General features: G+C 50.5%; 1 protein-coding gene across 2 annotated transcripts in view; it reads right to left on the bottom strand.

Moving 5' to 3' along the window:
* Positions 1–5,032: 5,032 nt before the first annotated feature.
* Positions 5,033–20,301, bottom strand: part of TBX4 (T-box transcription factor 4) — a 32,720-nt gene continuing 17,451 nt past the window's right edge. The window contains exons 6-9 of one of the 2 annotated variants that reach the window (XM_037993280.2): positions 11,202–11,354; positions 10,140–10,228; positions 9,789–10,018; positions 5,033–7,219 (exon numbers count right to left, since the gene is read on the bottom strand). In XM_037993280.2, the coding sequence (XP_037849208.1) occupies positions 6,600–7,219; positions 9,789–10,018; positions 10,140–10,228; positions 11,202–11,354 (1,092 nt within the window). In that variant the 3' untranslated portion in view covers positions 5,033–6,599. The remainder of the gene's footprint in view (positions 7,220–9,788; positions 10,019–10,139; positions 10,229–11,201; positions 11,355–20,301) is intronic. The other variant, XM_008011221.3, reaches the window with a different exon arrangement.

The following is a 20,301-nucleotide window of genomic DNA, read 5'->3' as shown; positions in this document are numbered from 1 at the left end:
CCGTTCCCTGGCTCCACATGTCAGAAAACCATCACTCCATGAACAACAGCTTAGGGCCCAGGAAGACTATTCACAGCGGCCCCAAGCTCCATAGCCTCACACAGCTGACATCTTGGTCAGCCCAGACCCGGGGATTTGCCGTTATAGCAAACACTGCCAGGCCTGCTGGAAGAGAGGAAATGTGTAGAGATGTAGAGGATCTTTGGAGGTAGAATCTGCAGTTTGGTGAGCATTTGGGGTGGGCAGGTAGGGAGAGGAGGGAGTTGGCACTGAAGCCCAGGTTTCTGACTTGAGCAACTGGATGCTGGCTGGTGGTGCCATTACCAAAATGGAGGACATGAGGGAGACCTGGAGGGAGAGTCTGGGTTCCAGTCTGAATTGGAGGACTTAACATCTCTTTCTGGCAGAAACATCCAGAAGACGGTATCAGGAGAGAGAAATGAGATTGGAGTTGAGCTTCGTTGGCATATGTTGGTGAGAGAAGCCATGCGAACAGATGTCATCACCCAGGGAGAGGACCTAGGGAGGAGTGGAAAATGCTAAAGCTCTAGCCTGAACAACAGCAGCATTACAGGACTGGGCAGCAGCAAGGTGTCTGAAGGGGAGAGCCAGGGAGGGGAGGAAAACAAACACGGGGAGGAGGCCCAGAAGTCAACCTTCGTCCACCCAGGCAGCAATTCAGCAGATCCACCACTTCCTGAAGTTACTGCTGTTAGCACTGGACACAGTTTCTTTTAGCCTTTCTTCTTTTTCTTTTCTTCGGGTACTTCTATAATCACAATTTTTTTTTTTTTTTTTTTGGTTCAGTGAAATCTTTTAATTGCAGAAGTAATGCATGCTCATTGTAACAAGTTAAACAAAACAGAGATATATGAGGGAATCATCATAAGCAGTTTCTTCTAAATCGCGTCTGTGTCCCTAACACACACACAAATACACGTACACATACACCGTGCACGCATACATCATATACACACAAATGCACCCCATCTCCTGGACATTTCTGCTTAATCGATGTTAGGACCTCCAGAGTGGTTTTTGGTTTTGTGTTGCACACACATGGGAGACCACATGTCAGGAACTTTTTTTCGCATAGTATTTCATGTATATACAGAGATAGTTCATCTGCTTGTTCCCTGCTATTTAATGATCTATAGCTTGGCTACAGACCAATCTTTTTGTTTTCACTTCAAATGTTCTTGAAATTGTACTCTACATTAGGATCCTCTTTTTTCACTTAGTTTTAAATCAAGTCTCATATCATTAAGGGCCCTTTGTAAACATGATTTCAATGACAGCATCATATTCCAGAATGTGAGTATCTCATAATTTACCAATTTACTTTCAGCCAGTTTGGGGCTATTGAAAAGTAAAACCACAATGAATATCATACAGTATTAAACTATACCCATATTTCTGGTTATTTTCTTTAGGATATGAACACTTTTAGAGTCTTTGTCCACGCTACCAAATTGCTCTTTCCAGAAAAACCATATCAATCTGTATTCCCACTAGCAATGACTGAGAGAGGCTCCCAACACTTTTTCTTAAATGTTTACTAATCTGGTAGATCAAAGTGGCATGTTATCACTTCAATTTGCATTTTAGATGACTAGTGAGGTTAATTCTCCATTTGCAATTCTTCTAAGAATTATCTGAATATGCACCCATTGCTCTAGTTTTCCAAAGAGGAGGTGGTTGGCCTTCCTCCCTCCCCACCCGCCCAGTCCCAGCCCTGAACCCTCCTGCCTCAGAGGTTTGGATCCACCCTTGGCTCCAAAATGGCCCTTTTCCTCCTGGTTCTGCATCCCTTGCCATCTGTTCTCAGGCATCTTCCATCCCCTCCACATTCCCATGGCTGGCCTCTCTCTCTTGGCTTCTATGCTTGTGGGTGCCCCTTTCTCTGCACCCTAAAACCCTTGCACAGAACAACCAAACACAAGCCTAGAAAGCTCAAGCAGGCTGCCAGGGCCTGCCATCAGACTGGGACCAGTGCTGACAGGCCAGCAGACACAGCAGGGACCTCTGATGCCCCGACCTGGGCCAGGGAGAAATGGGCGGCCACCACTGGGACTTCCCCTGCAGGGACCGTGCACAATCCCCTCATCTTTTCCTTTTCCATTTTTCCTCCTCTCCCCATTATTCTGACTCAGGCTGTAACTTTCATAAATGATGCAGTGTGCTGGTTTGGGGTTTCTGCAGGAGAATTTCTGCACTCCTCGGGGCACTGGGGCCTGTTCGCCCTTGTTACAGAAGAGGAACCCTCGATGCTCTGCAGACCCCGTCAGGCTGCGGTGATAAGCAGGGCTGTTTGAGCTGCATCATGTAAACCTGGCCCTTCCGAGTGAGACTTCGCAGAAATCCCACTGGAGATTCTTCTGCCCCTGTGCTGTCTACTTTCCTTCATAATGATAAATGGCTGAAAAGAAAACTATCTAATCTCCAAACTGCTTGCTTTTTTTCCTCCTCTTTCTTCAAGGAGAGGAGGAAGAACACAGTCACATAAAACAGAGTCCTTCATCGCCTCCTTCTCGGGAGACGGTTCTTTCCCTTTTCATCCCAGGCCTGTTTCTGATCTGTGATGGGCTCGCATTGAAAGCTCCAGCCTGGCGCTCCCTAATCAGCTGCGACAGCCGCTGTGGTTGCTCGGATCGCCCATTGAAATTGAATTGATTACCCGGCCCCTTTGCCATTTTGTTTGGCGCACAATTGCTTAATAGCTGTCACCTTGGCTTTCAGTCCAGCCCGGCTTCAGGCTGACTGGTTCCCATTACTCGGGATGGCCAGTGCAAGTTCATCACCTTGACAGGATGTCCCTGATTGGTTCCGTATGCCTTGGAGACCTGTCATAGATTTGGCGGGGGGAGAGGGGGCTTGCGGGGGGACGGCATGGAAATCTCTTGGCTGCAGGAACAGTCAGGTTTCACTGCAGGGCTCACCACGTTTGAATCATTACCAGGTCTTCTTGTCAGGAGTGTGGCCTCTGCTGACATAGCTGCTAATGAATTTGTAAATTTTTTTAAAAATACAAAACAACCCAGCCTGTTCTAACCTTTGCTGTCGCCACCTGCCGCCTGGGTGGGGGTGGCAAGCAAGCAGTCGCTCCCCTTGCCCCACCCGTTTCCCCTGCCGGCTGAGCTGGAGACCCGGGCTGGGAGTGAGGCATCTTTCAAGTGAAATCCTTTGCGCTGGGAACTACTTCAATTAGACAGCAGGGGGAATGTTAACATGCCCTCCGGCCTTTTAAGTGGGTTTTAATTTTATGTTGTAAGATAAGACACTGCGAGGCTGGGCTGCTACTCCTCCAGCAGGCTCCATTAGTGGGGCGAGCCGAGGCCTCTTGACCCCCTGAGGCCCAGCCAAGGCTGGAAGTTGGTTTGGTTTTTTAACAATTTGTCAGTCTGACCCAGCTTCTCTTTCCCTTCTCCCTTTTGTTATTCCAGGCTCTTCTGCGGTTGAGGGCCAACTGTCGGTGGCTGAGTTGCTGCTGAGAGGCCTGCCCCAGCTTCCCCCCAGGGGCCTGGCCCTGGGCTGGAGAGCACAGCCCCCAAGGCTGCCTTCCCATGGACACGCAGCTGAATGTTAATTGGCTTTTGTTCCCTTCCCAGGCAGGGCACAGCAGAAGCAGACCCTTTTCATGTGGCAGGTTTCTGGCCGATGATGTATGACCTGTTGGCGCTCCTGAATGGTGCCCTTTGTTTCAGGATATCCCATGTGCCCCCTTTTTATTGAGCTGTTGATTCAGAGGGGCAGGAAAGTTCCACAAATCCCACTGCAGGCCCGGCTCTGGCCATGCCCAGGTGGGGAAGCCCAGGGACCTCAGGCTTCCCAGCAAGCTGGCAGGAAGCCGTGGGCTGCCTCGAGGCAAAATACCCCTTTAAGAAGTGGCTTTCTTCATGTCAGACTCAGCCAACCATGTGTTTGGAGAGAACCTGGGAACATCCGCATTGCCCCTAGCCCTCCGCCTGGGCTCTAGAAGGTGTGGAGTGTCCCAGATGTGCTGTCTTCAGCCAGAAAGAAAAGAGCACAGCAGGTGGGAGTTAGGAAGATTCCCCCCTTCCCTGTCCCCTGAGCCAAGCTCAGTTAACATCTTTCTCCATGACCAAGAAGCCCAAGGTGTGCACCAACAGCCAAGGGAGGATGGAGCTTGGCTTCCTCTTCTGCAGGAGGAAGTCCAGCCAGAGAGCAGCCTAGAGCCACAAAAGGACTCTGGGGAAATAGGAGACAAGGTTGACTCTTTACCCAGAAGGAAATCTCATCTCAGTCCTGACAGGGCAAGGATTCAAGGGCACACCTCCCTTGACTTCTCTTTTCCTGGGTTCCCAGACCAGCCTGCAGTGGAGATGGTGGATGCGGGTAAGCAGCTTTTGGGAAGGAGCCATGAGGGGCACGGCAGGTGGCAAGGTCATAAGGAGGGAGAGCCAGCAGCACCTTCCTATGCCTGCCTCTTCTAATCTAGGGTAAACCTGGGCTGGATTTCACCTCTTTTTTCCTCTCTCCATCTTGTGGCCGAGCTTCAGAGACCTGGCCAAGGTGTGGCGAATGGGTACTTTGCCAGGCCTTGACTCACCCTCTCTGGGGTGATGGTGGTGATGAGCTCATGCCCCTGACTGCTCCAGGAAACCCCCGGCACTGACTCGAGCCTGCTCTTCAGTTCCTTTTCTGAAGCAGCTGCATAAATCCCACCAGGAATTCCCTACTTATGAGACCGCTTCCCTCAAATGGCCAGCTTATGTGGTCACTGCTGAAAGGAGACAGATTCTTGCTCTGCTGCCTGGCCTGCCCTTCTGGGGTCTTTGTGGACCCTGGAATCCAGATTCATAACCCAGGGAGTAGCATGAGATCAAAGGTACAATTGCTCTGTTGGTCCTAAGTGACTTCACTCTGAGCTCAGAGGCTCCACGGTACAAATGTTCAGAGGCACTGAAGGCCTCACCTGACACTTGAGAAAAAAAAAATACCAGCGAAAAAGAGGCAGAGGCCATTGCAGAACCAAGAAATAACAAGTCAGTAATAAAGAGCATCCACACACTTCACAGTTGTAAAATGGCTTTATGTTCCGATATGCAAAATAAAACGTCCATGCTATATAACAAAACACTTGAAGTTCCATATCACCTGTTAGCTAATGTGTTTTCTAAAAAAGCTTTATCTGTAGTGTGTGTGTGTGTATATATATATATTTATTTATATGTTTTATCTAAACCATTCTTAGTTTTTAATATCAAACATGTAATAAAAATTTAAATAGATGTCTTTCCAAATACCTCCTCCAACGTTTATTTTTATTAAGTTCATTCATTTGTAAAAAGCAAAGCTGAATTTGACATGTGGCCTGCATTTGTGAGATATATATATATATAAAATATATTTATTTATTTATATAATATATAAATAGCTATTCAGCATGCAAAGTTTAGTGATTTCCCAAGTTTGATGGAGAGTTCACCCCAGCCACACGGATGGCCTGGTGGTGTTCAATGCTAAAACGCAGGGCTGAGGACTGTGTGAGTGCCACACTGGAGAATTTTCTTTGCTCCTCTGAGCTCACCAGCTGAGTTTACTGGAAGAAATGAATTTTTCTCAACTATCTTTATTTCTGTTGGGCTTTCTCGTTCCAGAAGCGTAGATGTTCTGCGAGCGGAACCGGCCCTGGAGATGCCAGACATCAGCTGCAGTGTGGCTTCCTGGGGATGATGCCAGCTGAGGCGTGTTTCATAATTGCCCGTCATAGGATGCAGATGGGATGATGCCTGGGAGGCCGACTCTCCGCACACCAGCGTGAGAGACTGTATGTTGGGGACCTAGGGGGAAGGGCTCTCTACTTTACTACAAAACCTGAATGATGACAGAGATGCTACTGGTTGCATTTTCCCTTCTCTTGAAGGAAAAAAAAAAAAACCTTTAAAAATACCCCTCAGGGGACATTTAGCACATGACCCTTTCCCAACGTCATCCCTCAGACCTCAGAGTTCCAGTCATCAACGTCTAGGCCACTAACTGGGCAGCCAGCTGTACTATCAAAGTACATGTTGTGGCTGAGCTGAGCCCACCTCTCAGGCAGTCTTACAGACTCTCCAGAAGCCCAAGGAATGGGCCTCCTGCTACCAAAACCAGATTCTCAGCTCCCCTTGCAAATAGAAGGCCAGGAACTCTAAGGTGTGCACAGAGCCGTCACACCCCAGCAGCAAGAATCTTCCTACCCCAGCAATGAGAATCTTTCCCCATGGGACAGACCTCCCCACCTGGCCCCTGAGTAAATCAACAATTATAAAACCCTTCCAATAACTCATAAGAACCCTCCACTCCCATCCCACCCACGGGCATGTCAAGAGATGTCAGATAACAATGGACCCAGGTCCTGCAGCCAAAATCACTTCTTAGATAAATGTGCTGTTTTTTTTTTCCTTGTCATGACCTCAGTTGTATGTCAGAAGATGGATGCTCTCCAAATACATACGTGCTCGCGTGCAGACACACACACACACACACACACACTCCCTCTGGAATACCTTCCTGTGTTTCTTGGTAGTGCAGGCCACCCACAGAGGTTAATACTGGAGCAACACGGTCCCGGGGCTGTGGAGGAGACGTGAGAGTCATCCATCAGTCCAGTTCTCCACAGTCCCCATTCCTGAATGGTACTGTAAGGAAGACTCTCGGGACAAGGAGAAGGTTTGAGAGTAGAGAAACTCATTGGCAGCATTTAGATGTGGTGAGGGTGGCTTCCTCTCACATCCTGGTGGAAGGCCGCGCTCTCTTGCGAATGAGGCGCTGGGCCCCCGCTCTCGGACCTGAGACTGGGAGAGCTGATTGTAGACGCTGAAGTGGGCGTTTCCTGGTGGCTGGGAGCTCTGAGCGGAGAGGGTGGGCAGCCGCGGCATCATGGTGGTGGCGGTGAAGTGGGTGGGGAAGGGCTGGTATGGCACAGTCTCCATCGTCTGCACGCTATAGCTGGTGTACGGCGACACTGAAGTCCACATGTTACAGCTCAGCGGAGGTGGGGGCAGGTCGTCCACCCCAGACACCCCGGCAATCTCAGGCCCTGAACCTGAGTACATACAGGCTTCTCTGGGGGTCACCTCACTGCAGTAGGAGGGGCTCAGCATCTGCTGGTCGTAGGGAGGGGGAGAACGGAAATAGTGATCCTCCCCCACCGAAGAGGGGGCTTCCAGATAGGATCGCTTGCAGGGTAAGTCCAGGTGTCGGGCACCGTCTGCTGAAAGACAAAGTAACACTCAGGGAGAACCATTTCCACCAGCCCAGGCCCCAGGGCACCCTGCTGGATGCTGGGACAGCCTGTCCTTTTCCCTCGGCGCCCGCCCTCCCCATGTTGCCATGGCACTCCCAGAGCCATTTCAATCAGCCACAGCTTTTATAGGGTGGCAGCCGCCAAGAAGTGGTCAGATTACGGACCCTACTCAGAGGCCACGGGGGACACCACATCACCGGACACTGAGGGCCGGGCTTAGCCAGGCAGCACTCGGCTTTGATCCTTCGCCAGCCTGACTCTTGAGAGACTAAGAAGCCTTGGTGTGCAGTGGCATTCTCAGGCTAGGCCCGCCCTGGCCAAGGAAAGTGGAGGCCCTTGCCAGGCCAGCCCAGGCCCAGAGGCCACATCTGTCTGAAGGAGCCAGAAAATGAAGGCCATGAGGTTTCTACCTCCATCCTCAGCTCCCAGGAAGACCTCAGGGAGCCAAAGCCGCTTGTAGGCATGTTTCTGTTGTTTTTAGAAGAGGAACTAACCTCACATGTGTTTAAAGAAGAGCCATCGGATTTTTACTACACAGATTCCAACATAACAGTGTCTACAAAATTAAGAAATAGAACTGATAATAAGTGAAAAAGGTGACACACTTCTCAGGCTAAGCAGATACTCTGGAGGAAGACGACATCGGATGCCACAAATCATGTATGTGCCTTTCGACATCCTCCACCAGGAGGGTCTAACTATCTGGAGTGGCGCGCCCTCCCCTGGGATCCAGGGCTGACCCAGGCCTGAGGGTTTGGGGAGCAGCCCACTGAGCCAATTTAAGAACACTCATCCGGGCTGGGCACGGTGGCTCACACCTGTAATTCCAGCACTCTGGGAGGCCAAGGTGGGCGGATCACTTGAGGTCAGGAGTTCAAGACAGCCTGACCAACATGGTGAAACCCCATCTCTACTAAAAATACACAACTTAGCTGGGCGTGGTGGCATGCACCTGTAATCCCAGCTACTGGGGAGGCTGAGGCAGAAGAATGACTTGAATTCGGGAGGCAGAGGTTGCAGTGAGCCCAGATTGCACCATTACACTCCAGCCTGGGAGACAGCGCGAGACTCCATCTCAAAAAAAAAAAAAAAAAAAAAAAAAAAAAAAAAAAAACCACACAAACCCCACCCATCCATGGCTCATCTTGGCCTCCCTCCTCTTGTTTTCTCCAGGGATTCATTCTGGGAGTTCTCTGTGTGTGCACACACAGGGCTGGAAGCAGAGGGGCTGAGTGGGTGTGAAGGCCTGTGCTCACCTCTCTCCTCTGCCCCTGCTGGTGGCATCTGCCCTTTCCAGGAAGACCTGCTTCTCTCCCTGGCCCAGCTCTCTCCTTTGCCCCTCACTCAGCTCTTCTCCCTGCGCTAAGCTCTTGATCCTGGCAGGTGGCCTACTCACTCTAGGTCAGGAGTTGGCAAACTTTTTCTGCAAAGGGCCAGATAGTAAATATCTTAGGCTTTGTGGGCCACAGGGTATCTGTTGCAACTACGAAACTCTGCTGTTGTCCCATGAAAGCAGCCATAGACAACCCGTAAGTAAATGAGTATGGCTGTGTTCCAGTAAAACTTTATGGACACTAAAACTTTAATTTCACATAATGCTCACATTTCATGAAATATTCTCCTTTTGATTTTTTTCAATTGTTTTGAAATGTAAAAACTATTTTGTACAGGTAGCAGGCTGGGTTAGGTCCGAAGGCCACAGTTTGACGACCCGTGGTCTAGGTCACTGAGTTCTGATGAGACTTATGCAGGGGATCTCGGAGCTCTGCCGGGCTAGTCCCTAGGAGCAGGGCTGAGGGAACATTCTGGATGGCAAGCAAAAGTCCCCAGGCTCATTCTGAAGGGAATTTCAGCGGCCCCGTGAGGTCTTCTGGTGGAGTAACATGAATCATCGCAATTCTATCCATGGAGGAATCAAAACCTGGCACAGAGCACAGACGTGATGGTGCCCAGCTCCGGGTTCCTCCTCTTTACAAAGAGGCCTGGCACCGAGGGTGCTGTGGCTTGTCTTCCCAGCTCCCATCTACATCCACAATAGCTCATCTCAACTCTCAAGCAGCCACTGCAGATCCTGGAAGGAATGATCGAATGGAAGGCCCTGCACGTGAGACACCAAGTCCTCCCTGTTCTGGAATTGAGGTTGCTTTGACAAATAACAGCTCCAATCCCAAAACCTCTGGACTGGGAAGTGTCAGCCTCTTCCTGCACTTCCAGGCAGAGCCCAGCTCACCCCATGAGGCTCTCAGAGCAGTGACTGCAAAGCAACACTTGGAAAGGCATCTGGGGACACCAGGGCTACAAGCTGTCTGTGAGGGTTCCAAAGGCAGCATTAAAGATGAGAACCAGCATCCCTGCACTGGAAAAGATGGCCCTGCGCCCAGCTGTGATCCCTAACCCTTCAGGCCCACTCTCCCAGGCCACACAAGCACCAGATGCGTGTGTGTGTTTTGGGAGGTCGGGGGGCTGCAGAGTGGTGTCGGGGAGAACCTCACCCCTTCTCTGACCCCCTAGGGCTTCTAGACCAGGAGAGCACTACCTCGTCTTTTCAGGCAGTGATAGAAGAGGCTTGAGTCCCTCTGGGCAGGAAAGGTGCTGAGGGGCAGGTCCTGCGGTTCTGCGAGCTGCGAGTGAGCACCGTTCTCGTGCTGGTAGTGCTGGAGCGCCTGGTGGGTGCCGAGCAGGGGGCCCACATCCGGTGTGGCCGAGAGTTGGGGGGAGATGAGCCTCTGCCTCATGATGCTTTTGGAAATCACAGGGTATTCTTTGCTGAAGGGGTGGGGAGGACAGGAGGAGAGACAGGAAGAGAGTGAAGATGCACTGAGGGTCACAGAGGCCATGTGCCTGAATCCCATCTGCCCGCCCCACCCCCCGGGCCGCGCGGCCCCACCTCTGCAGCCGGGCCACACGCAGGTCACTGTCATCACTGCCCCGGAATCCCTTGGCAAAAGGGTTGTTCTCAATTTTCAGCTGGGTGATCTGTGGGGGGAAACACACAGGGTCGCCGGGAGGAGGGCGAGACTGGGCTGACCTCTGGCCCTCCCTCCTCCCCAACCCCAGGCAAAGTCAGAACTAAGGCAGGTCTGGGGAAGTGGGCCTTGCCATTCCCACCTGGTTTGTTCCTGGCTCTGATCCCTTCTCCTTGCTCTCCACCCTCCGATTCTTTCTGCTGCTGCCCAGCCCTCTGCACTGCCGGGCTTCTGTCCCCACGGGTCTCTCCTGGGGACCTGTAACAGCTTCCCAGTGAGCATCCCAGGCCTGCCACCTGAGTCTGTGCAACTACCACATCAGGCTCTGAGTGACTGTTCTAGATGCAATTCCCACTCTGTCACTCTTCTGCCTAAAATCCACCACAGCCATGGGCCTTCCCCAGTGACCCCTGCCCACCTTGCCAGTCCCTGTGTGCATACTGTGGAAAGCAGATGGGTGGCAGAGCATGGCTGTCAGTGACTGGGACACAGTGGGGGTGGCTGGGCTGGGCAGGGCAGTAACCAGGGTGGGAGGTGGCCGACCACAGCCTGGGAAGTGCCTCTGCTCAGGCTCTACTTCCACACCCCAGCTGACAGCACCCCAGGGCTCCTCTCCCCATTCCCTACCCCTCTCTCTGAAGGCACCAGGAGATGAACCAAGAGAAAGAAGATTGTGGAATGAAAGGGTCCAACGCTCAAACCACAAGGCAGGCTCCAAGCTCCTGGTTTTTACAGTTGCCAATTTTCTCCATTCCGCAAAACACAGAGACCGTAACTCCTCTGCGCTGGAGATGGACGTGTCTAGGGTCCTTTTCTGTTCATCATTCGATTTGCTCATGGTTCTGAGGGACTCTAGGCTTCTGAGGGCCCTGCACTAGGCCTGCCCAAGCCCTGCTGGGACTCTGGCTTCATACTCTGCCTCTCTGCATGGTGGAAGGAATGCGGGATGGTTTTAAGCGGGGTCTGTGGGGCAGTGGCTGTACCTTGTGATTCTGGTAGGAGGTCACAGAGATGAAGGAGGTCTCTGGGAACACGTGGGTGCAGAAAGCGGTGTTTTTGGAGCCAAAAGCGTTGTTCTCATCAGCCTTAACGATGTGGAGCCGCGGCTGGTACTTGTGCATGGAGTTGAGGATGATCTGGAAGAGAAGGATCTCATGCTGAGCTCCAGGGCCCCATCTGCAAACCCCAGGCCCTTGACCTCATTCATCTGGCCCTGGCCTGGTTTTTCTCATTCTCCTCAAAGCACAGGATCCAGGGCCTGCGGACCAGGACTGGAGCTCCCAAGTGAAGAACCAAGCCCCTGGGCCCCAAACTCTCTCCACCCCGGCCCCACTTAGCCTCTCTGCACCAGCACTAATGCCCAGTCCCAGGCCCTCCCTGATGTGACCAATTGATTCACTGTGGTAATGGAGAACTCGAGTAAGCCCTTAACAGTGTAAAAGCCCACTGTGAACTCAGCACAGTGTAGCAGGTGGAATTCTGAGCTGTCAGCAAAAGTCCAGGGTGCCACCGACTCACTGTTTGATCTCAGACAAGTCACTGGGCTTCTCTGTGCCTCAGTTTCCACATTTGTAAATGGGATCATAACACGTAACCTCCCCTCAGGGGTCCCCCTCCAGCCTCACCTCTTCTCAATACCCTTCTTACACATGGCCTGCCTCTTCTAGAAATACTTGGTTTTGCAGGATGAGGGAGAGGGAGGAAGCTGAGGAAAATGTCCCACTGTAACTTTTTTTGTTACATTGCTCATTTGTTCTTTCTTTTCTTTTCTTCTTTTTTTTCTTTTTTTTTTTTTCTGACAGTATCTCACTCTTGTTGCCCAGGCTGGACTGCAGTACCCCAGTCTCGGCTCACTGCAACCTCCACCTCCTGGGGTCAAGCGATTCTCATACCTCAGCCTCCCAAGTAGCTGAAATTATAGGCGTGCTCCACCATTCCCAGGTAATTTTTTATATTTGTAGTAGAGACAGGGTTTCACCATGTTGGCCAGGCTGGTCTCGAACTCCTGACCTCAAGTATCGGCCCACCTCAGCCTCCCAAAGTGCTGGGATTACAGGCGTGAGCCACCGTGCCTAGCCTTGTTCATGCATTTCTCAATGTTCACAGAGGCTGGCTGAGGATGTGCTGGGAAGACCCAAATGTATCCTGCCTTCAGACCTGCCCAAGGCCACTCCCAGCCCTCAGGGAAGCTCTTCAAGTGTTCAAGGTGCCAAGGTAGGAGATGGCACAGTTCCTAAAATAATGCCATAGAAGGCAAGAGGCCCCCAATCCCAAGGGCCCTTGAGGATGCCATGGGCTGGGGGAGGTGGGTTGCCGTAGCTGGACAAAGCTTAGCAAAGCGCCCTGGAGGCGCGGCCGCCAGAGCCCCTGGGGCCGCTCACAGTAGTTGCTGCTCCAAACCTGCTTCATTTGGCTGCGCCCCACGGTAGCAGCTGCATCATGTGCCATTAAAATGTATTTTTTATCGTTGACATTTGCCAGACGCCCTCCCCATTGAAGGCAGGACCAGGAATTTGGGGCATTTTATCAGCCCTGCGGCTTCTGTTAACCCTTTGGTTTCTGTCCTGGCGGGGCCAGACGGATCCTCGGGTCCTCTTCCCCTCTGAGCTCCCTTCTCTGTAGCTGGGAGTGCCCTTTCCTTGGGTTGGTGGTTGGGCTGCCGCCGTTGTAGGTTTCCAGGGATGGGGCCTTGTGCTGACGCTTAATGAAAGGTTTAACCCATTAGTGACCAGAGTGCCACAAGAAAGGCCAGAGTCAGGCTCTTCCATGGCAAGTCTTGGCCAAAGTCTTAATCTGGGAAGGCTCTGCTCTCATCGTGCCCTGGGGCACCGGGATAACTTAGAGAGCCAGCTCAACTGAGGAACGGGTGGGCCAGGACCTGGCTTGTGGGTACCGGCCTTCCCTGGGCTCCTCGGTTGAGCTGGGTGACTCCATCCAGCAGGAACCACACTTTCTGCCTTCTGCACTGGCCACACCCCCACCAGCCCTCAGTGACAAACCTCTGGACCCTCACAAAGCGAGTACATAACTCCCCAAACCCCAAAGCAGGTCCTGCAGCTGGAGACCTGCCGTCCAACTGGGGGCCTGCCAGGTGAGGAACGCAGAGTGAGGCTACAGGACACAGGTCCCGCTTAGAGAGGCCTTGCTATTTGTCCCTTTCCAGGATGCTGGGGATGCTTCTGTGGTGAGAGGAACTGGGCCTGGAAAACACCTCCCAGCCCTTTTAGGTGACTCCATCACCCTGCACTATTCACAGAGCTGCAGGTACCCACAAAGGACCCACGTTCCCAGAAGATCCAGCAATGGAATACTTGGGAGGTGCCCCGATGGCTCCAGGAATGCCCAGTTTCTACCTGAGCACCTTTGCACATGCAGGTCCCTCTGCTGTCTTGATCTTCCTTTCACATTTTCTTCTCACCTTCTGGGCCTAACATCTCTTCTAGGAAGGCCCACCTCTTCCAGGAAGGCTCAGGTTCAAGGGCCTGCTCTGAACACCCAGTTCTGAAACTTGCTTCTCATGCGTTATCTACCTGGCTGTCATTCTGCATCCTAGTGGCTTCCTTTCCCTTCAGTTACACTCTAAACTCCTCAGGAGAAAGGGCCATACCTTTTATCCTTTTGTACCTCCGGGCTCCTTTGCCCCCAGACAGGATCTAGTGAGGGCAAGGTTGGGTTTGAGAGTGGGAAGATCTGGGCCACGGCCACAAACCCTCCATGGGAACGTGGGCAAGTCCCCTCCTCTCTGGTCTTTGCTTGCTCACTAAAGACGAGATCATCTCTAAGGCATTTTCCAGGTCAAAAGTGGTAATGAAACATGCACAGAGACGATCTCCCATGAGCTCTATGTTCCAGCTCCTTGGCATGAAGGCCTCTCCCAGTCACTCTAGCCCTCCAAAGGTGGCAGCACAAAGGGAGAACAGAAACTGGACTGAGAGAACCCAGGATAGAGCCATAGGCACCAGCACCTCATGAAGGTTGTGCAGGACACTAGGACACGTGGCAGCAGCCTCCCTGCTCCTGTGACACCTGGACAGTCATGAGCAGTCGTGGGCTGATCAAAGCACTGGGTATCATCATTAACTCCCTTTCTCCTCACTGTCATCCACCTCCAGGTGCACTCAGTGACTGATTCCTGTGACTCTATCTATAAAACAAAAGCCCCTCCATTCCCTTTGCACACCCCTGCTTCAGGCCCCACCATCTCTGACTGGGCTGCGGGGACAGCCTCCCCCTACTTCCGTGTACTTTCTCTTCATTTCATCCTGCAACACATCCCATCAGTTCACTCCCCTGCTCAGAATCTTCTGGGAAATTCAGGAAGATGTGCATTGCTTAAGAGCAGAGCCTTTTGTATTTCCTCCTCTTCCCCCAACATCCCCTCCTACGACTGCTGCCAGTATATAGGGCTCAATAAATGCCTTATATCCACAATCCACCTTTGATTGTTCCCGCTTGACTCTTGGAATAAAGGCCAAACTCCTTAGCCCATCAGACAAAGTCTCTGATGACTAAGGTGGAGAGACTGCCCAACACACCTTCCGAGGCAGGGAACCAACCAGGCTCACAGGGAAACTTGCAAAGAGGGAAGCTTCCAGTCCTACAGGGGCAGGTGGGAGCCACTAGGTGAGGGTAACCCCAGTCATAGAGAAGTCAAGAAGGGTGCAGACGCCTTCATGATCTCTGTTCACCAGCGTCAAGTCCTGAGCAAGCTCTTCTCCTTCTCCAACCATTGGGGTCCCCATCTATAAAGTGGGGACTTTGACTAAGTGGTCCCAAAAACCCCTCCTGACTCCGACAGTCTAGAACCTCAACAAGTATCTGGAAGAAAGTCCCACCCATTGAGCCAAGGCAAGTATAAACTAGAGCCTTAGTCCCATCAGCCGGGAGAATGTGAAACCAACTCAGTGACTCACACACCTGGCTTTGCTCGGAAGTTCCTCAGGCGCCACATTAAACTACTTTGCCAGAGTTTCACATTTATATTTGCTGCAGAGGATATGGGGCCAAATGGGCCAGCCACGTCAACAACCCCACTACATGACTGGTTCCGTCATCATCATCATTTCACAGAAATGGGATTCATTATGTTCTGGCCACAATTCAGAAGCCTGTTCTATTTTAACAACTGCAATTGCGCCAAACATCCCTCTCCTCAAGAGATCGCCATAGCGTGCTTGGCCAATAAAGCCCAGATCTATCTACATTGGAATCACAGAACATTAGGGCATGGAGAGGCAGGCCATTGAGATCATTCGTGTCCAGCTCTCTAATTTTACAGATGAGGAACAGAATGCTGGTAGTGGAGACGTGACTCGCCCAGGAACACACAGCTGGTTGGAGACACAGTCTGCAGCAGGATCCAGATGGCCTGTGAGAGAGCACACACCACTCTAAACAAGCTCAGAGTTCATGAGAAGGTGCCAATTAAACACTGTAAAGGACTTGGGTCAGCAGGCCCTACTGTCCATCACAGAACACACATTATGTGGATGCTAGCCCCTCAACAGTGTGGCTAATGTCCATTTTGTCAGATACTAAAACCAGATTTACCCTGTATCATAATTTTACTTTCTGTGACTACCTTCTCCATCATCCTTCTGATCCTCCCCAGCCCTACCAAGAGGTTAGGACAGTGACAGGATCTCAGCTTAAACACCAAAGAAGAAAAGAAAGAAAACTGAGACCAGAATGATAAGAGGTGCGTCCAAGGAAAATTCAAACTGGAACGAAATCAGGGAACCCATCAGCCCACTCCAGAGGCCTTGGCCAGAGGAACCTCAGGCCTCATGCCCAGGGAGCAACACTGGGGTGGTACCATGGGGCCTCCAAACCTTCCTGCCCTCTGCCACAGCAACAGCAATCACAGCTGGCACGTACTGAGCATAGCCTGTGTGCCAGGCCCTGTGCTAAGTCATTTACATGCACCATAAAATTAGTCTTTACATTATCCGTATAAAGTAGGCATTAATTATTATTGCCCTTATTTTAACGGGCTAAGGACTGAAGGTCAGGGAGGCACAGGCATTTGCCCAGCATCAGACAGCCAGTTTCAGGCACAGCCAGAATTGGTACTAGTTTCCAAGCCTGAGTTCATACCTCAACCTGGCTGGGGAGGGTAGGACCTGATCTGGAGCTCAGGGCTTGGCACATTGTCAGGGATCAGCAAATGTGGAAGGAAAGGAGGAAAGAGGGAGATAAATAGCTCTCGGTTCCCACTGGCAAATCTGCAGCATAAGCTTTGCGGGGACATCCAGCATAAGCTTTGGCAGGGGAAGTGGCTTTGCTGTCTAACTACCACCTCCTTCAGGAGTTTCTCATGCACTTACCATCCACCAGCACCCACTGGCTTGCCAGACACGATGGCTAGGCACTAGGATGTCACAGTGATTGGAAACCTCATGGTTTACTATCTGGTGGTGAAGTCACATAGTAACCCCGAAATTGAGCAGAAATAAGCAGTGAGAAAATGTAGTGAAAGAAAGGCTGCATTTATCATGGTAACAAATCAGGTGACACACCTAACGAGAAACGTGCAGGGTCACTTCAAGGAAACCTGAATACGCTTGAAGGACCAGAAAACCCTTCAGCAAATAGAAGAGGATTCCTATCAGTCTTCTCTAAGTAAATTTATAATTTAAAGCACATCCAATAAAAATACAAATAAAGTCCCTTTTTTTTTTTTTAAACACTACAAGCTTATTCTAAAGTTCATGTGAAAAAATAGACAAGACTAGCCAAGAAAACTCTGAAGAAGATCAGGGAGGCCCAGTCCTGCCAAACACTAAAACCTATTATCCAGTCTCAACAGTTACAAGACTGGCGTGTGAACAGGCACACATTCATATGGGGATTTAGTGTTCAGAAATAAGGCACCTCAACCAGGGGAGGAAAGTGGACGACTCAATTAGTGATCCTGGGACAACTGGATAGCTCTCTAGAAAAAAATAAAAATTGGATTCACACCTCAAATCAAGGCCAGGATAAATTCCAAAAGGATCAATGGTTTAAATGTAAAAATAAATCCATAAAATACTAGAAGAAAAGTCCCTTATAAGTAAAGAGGGGATTAGGGCTTTCAATAACTCAAAATCCAAAATCCAGAAGGAAAAGATTGATCAATTCAATCAAAAGCATTGGCGTGGGAATATCACTACAGGCAAAACCAAATGACAAATGATAAGCTGGACATGTGTAACTCATATCACAGATAAAAGCTACATCCTCCTAATTTATAAGAGTTCTTAGAAATTGATATCAAAAACCTACAAGAAAAATGAGCAAAGGATGAGAACAGCAGTTCACAGGAGAGGAAATTTATTAAAAGAAGATGCTTAACCTTACTCATAATAAAGGAAATGCAAATTAAAGCAAAACTGATATCCACTTTTCACCTGTCAAGCCGACAAAAATCCAGAAGTTTGTTCTCCCACCCTTATTGGTAAGGCCATAGTCAGTGGTGGAAATATATACATCAGTACAGCTCCCATGGAGGGGAATTTGGTGATAGTTTCAAAGTTACAAATCCGCGTACCCTTTGAACAGGCCATTTATCTCGCAGATATACTTGGCACAGTGTAAAATGGCATATGTACAAGCTTAATCAGAAGAGCAAAGAATAAAAAAAATCGAATTCCTTCAATAAGAGCTGGCTACATGATTTCTAAAACAATCATTCGATAAAATTCTATGCAGCTGCAGGCCGGGCGCGGTGGCACATGCCTGCAATCCCAGCACTTTGGGAGGCCAAGGCAGACAGATCACCTGAGGTCAGGCATTTGAGACCAGTCTGGTCAACATGGTGAAACCCTGTCTCTACTAAAAAAGGAAAAATACAAAAATTAGCTGGGCGTAGGGGCAGGCACCTGTAATCCCAGCTATTCAGGAGACTGAGGCAGGAGAACTGATTGAACCCGGGAGGTGAAGGTCGCAGTGAGCCAAGAGCACACCATTGCACTCCAGCCTGGGTAACAAGAGCGAAACTCCATCGCAAAAAAATTTTTAAATAATAATAATTCTGTGCAGCTGCAAAAGGGATGAGGAAGCTCTCTCTGAATGCACTATTCTCTAAGAGATATTATTAAGTTTACAGAGCAAGATGCAAAAAATGTTTCCATAGTATGCCACCTTTTGTGTGTAAAAGAGGGGATTCCAGATTACACGTTCTGTCTGTGTGCAAAAACAAAACAAAAATGCTGAAAGGAAATTAGTAACTGTGGTTGCCTGTACTGGGGGTTGAAACAAACAGTGGATCAGGAACAAGTAGAAAGAGATGTCGTATTGTAGACATTTTAATTTATTCAATGATTTATGTTTAAAGCTTGTGAAAGTACTTCCTATTCATAAATAAAATTTTAAGATGCAAATAGGTACAAAATTATAACTTTGGCAAGTACTAGCATGAAAAGTTGCATAGTGCTCTGACAGCATAGAATGAGGACCCCAACCTTTCTCTCTGAAGAAGGTGCATTTGAGCTTGGATCCGGCAGCTCAGGAGTAGCTACCTAGGCAAAGAGAGTGGGAAGATAGTCCCAGGGCTAAGGGTGGGGCAGTCAGGCCTATGCCAATTATGAAGCCCAGTGGCTAGAGGAGGAAGTCACATATTTATGTGGGGACTAATGAGTGCTACTTTGTGACTGAGGAACTGCAGTCCACACCTCTAGCCCAGGGACTAATGCAGCCCCTCCCACAGTTGAACTCACGGGGTCAGAAATCATAAACTGGCCCTCCCCTCCTCAGCAATCTGGGATACCCACATGCCACCATTTCCACATGGTGCTGCAGGATACAGGTCCCACCTAGGCCCCAGTGAGGCCGTCCCCGACTTCCTGAAGTCCAGGTATTTCTAGAAGCTTATTCAGAAGAGAAGAAGAAGAAAGCTGGGGGAAGCAGCTTCCCTTCCCATCTTATGGTTGCCTGGCACAGGACCCTGCTGGGTGTGGGAGGTAGTGGCAGGCAGGAAGGAACAGTGGGCACGCAGCTTCTGTGGCCAGAAGAACAGCAGAAGCAAAGCTGAATTCAGGCCACCTGGAGGCAGCGCAGCCAGCCTCAGCCCTATGGTCCTTTCTGCTCCTGCCTGGCCCATCCGCGGGACTGGAGCTGACTCCCTCTGCCCTCCTGAACCTGCCCTCCAAGGTTCAGACTGGAAAATTCCTTGTGGGCTTCTGCTGTGAAGGCTTTCCTAATCCCACAACAAAAACCCACAAGGAGTGTTCTAGTCAGAGCTCAGTCCTGTCTTTTAGGAGGTTCTGGCCATGTGGTCTGAGAGGTTCCTGTTCCAGGGCCCCATCTGCCACACAGGACAGGCTACTAGACCCAAGACTTCAACCTAAGGTCCTCAGACTTCAGAGAAGAGAAGCATTCATGGAAGAAGGGCATCTTGAATTACAGGAAAACCCAGATTATCCCAAAATGACTGTTCCACACCCCCGACCCCAACAGTCAGGGCTTCCTGCTCTTTGAGGCCTTAATGCACCCACAAGCAGACACATGGGCTCTCAGCCACCCTGCTCATCTCCGGGGATGAGGAAATGGGGTGGCTTGGGCCCAGGGATCTCCAGGCTAGAAGGACACTGAATCTACCTGTTGGACCCCAAGATGATACCGCAGCCACTCTCATGGGCTCTCAACTTGCCCTTTCGCGAGGAGAGAGCCCACCCCTTTGGGCAGGAGTTGGGGGTGAGGGCTGCTGATAGGAGGCAGCTGCTCAAGCTCCTGGGATACGATGAGGATCCCCAGGAAAAGTCCAAGCTCATGTGGCTGGAGAAAGTCCCTTGAGGCCTGGAAGCTTTCAGGGCAAGCTGAAAATATAGAAGTGGTTGTGCAGATGGAAGGGCCATTCCCAATACAACGCGGCTTTTCCCCAGCCTCTTGCACTGAGAAGCCAAGAAGGGTGACTCCTTTACCCTTCAATGGGAGCTCACCACTCCCACGGGCACGGGCCAAGGGGCAGAAGAAAGTCAACATCCAAATGGGTTGCTGTGCCCTGATATGTCCCTCCACAGCCTTTGTCTGAATGGCCAGAGGCTGTTCCCTCTTCAAGGGTGCTCTAAATAGGTGAAGATACCGCAGCAAGAGCCCTGGGTA

The sequence above is a fragment of the Chlorocebus sabaeus genome, chromosome 16, assembly GCF_047675955.1.
Source record: "Chlorocebus sabaeus isolate Y175 chromosome 16, mChlSab1.0.hap1, whole genome shotgun sequence".
Taxonomy (NCBI): domain Eukaryota; kingdom Metazoa; phylum Chordata; class Mammalia; order Primates; family Cercopithecidae; genus Chlorocebus; species Chlorocebus sabaeus.
This window is presented reverse-complemented; position numbering and strand designations above follow the sequence as displayed.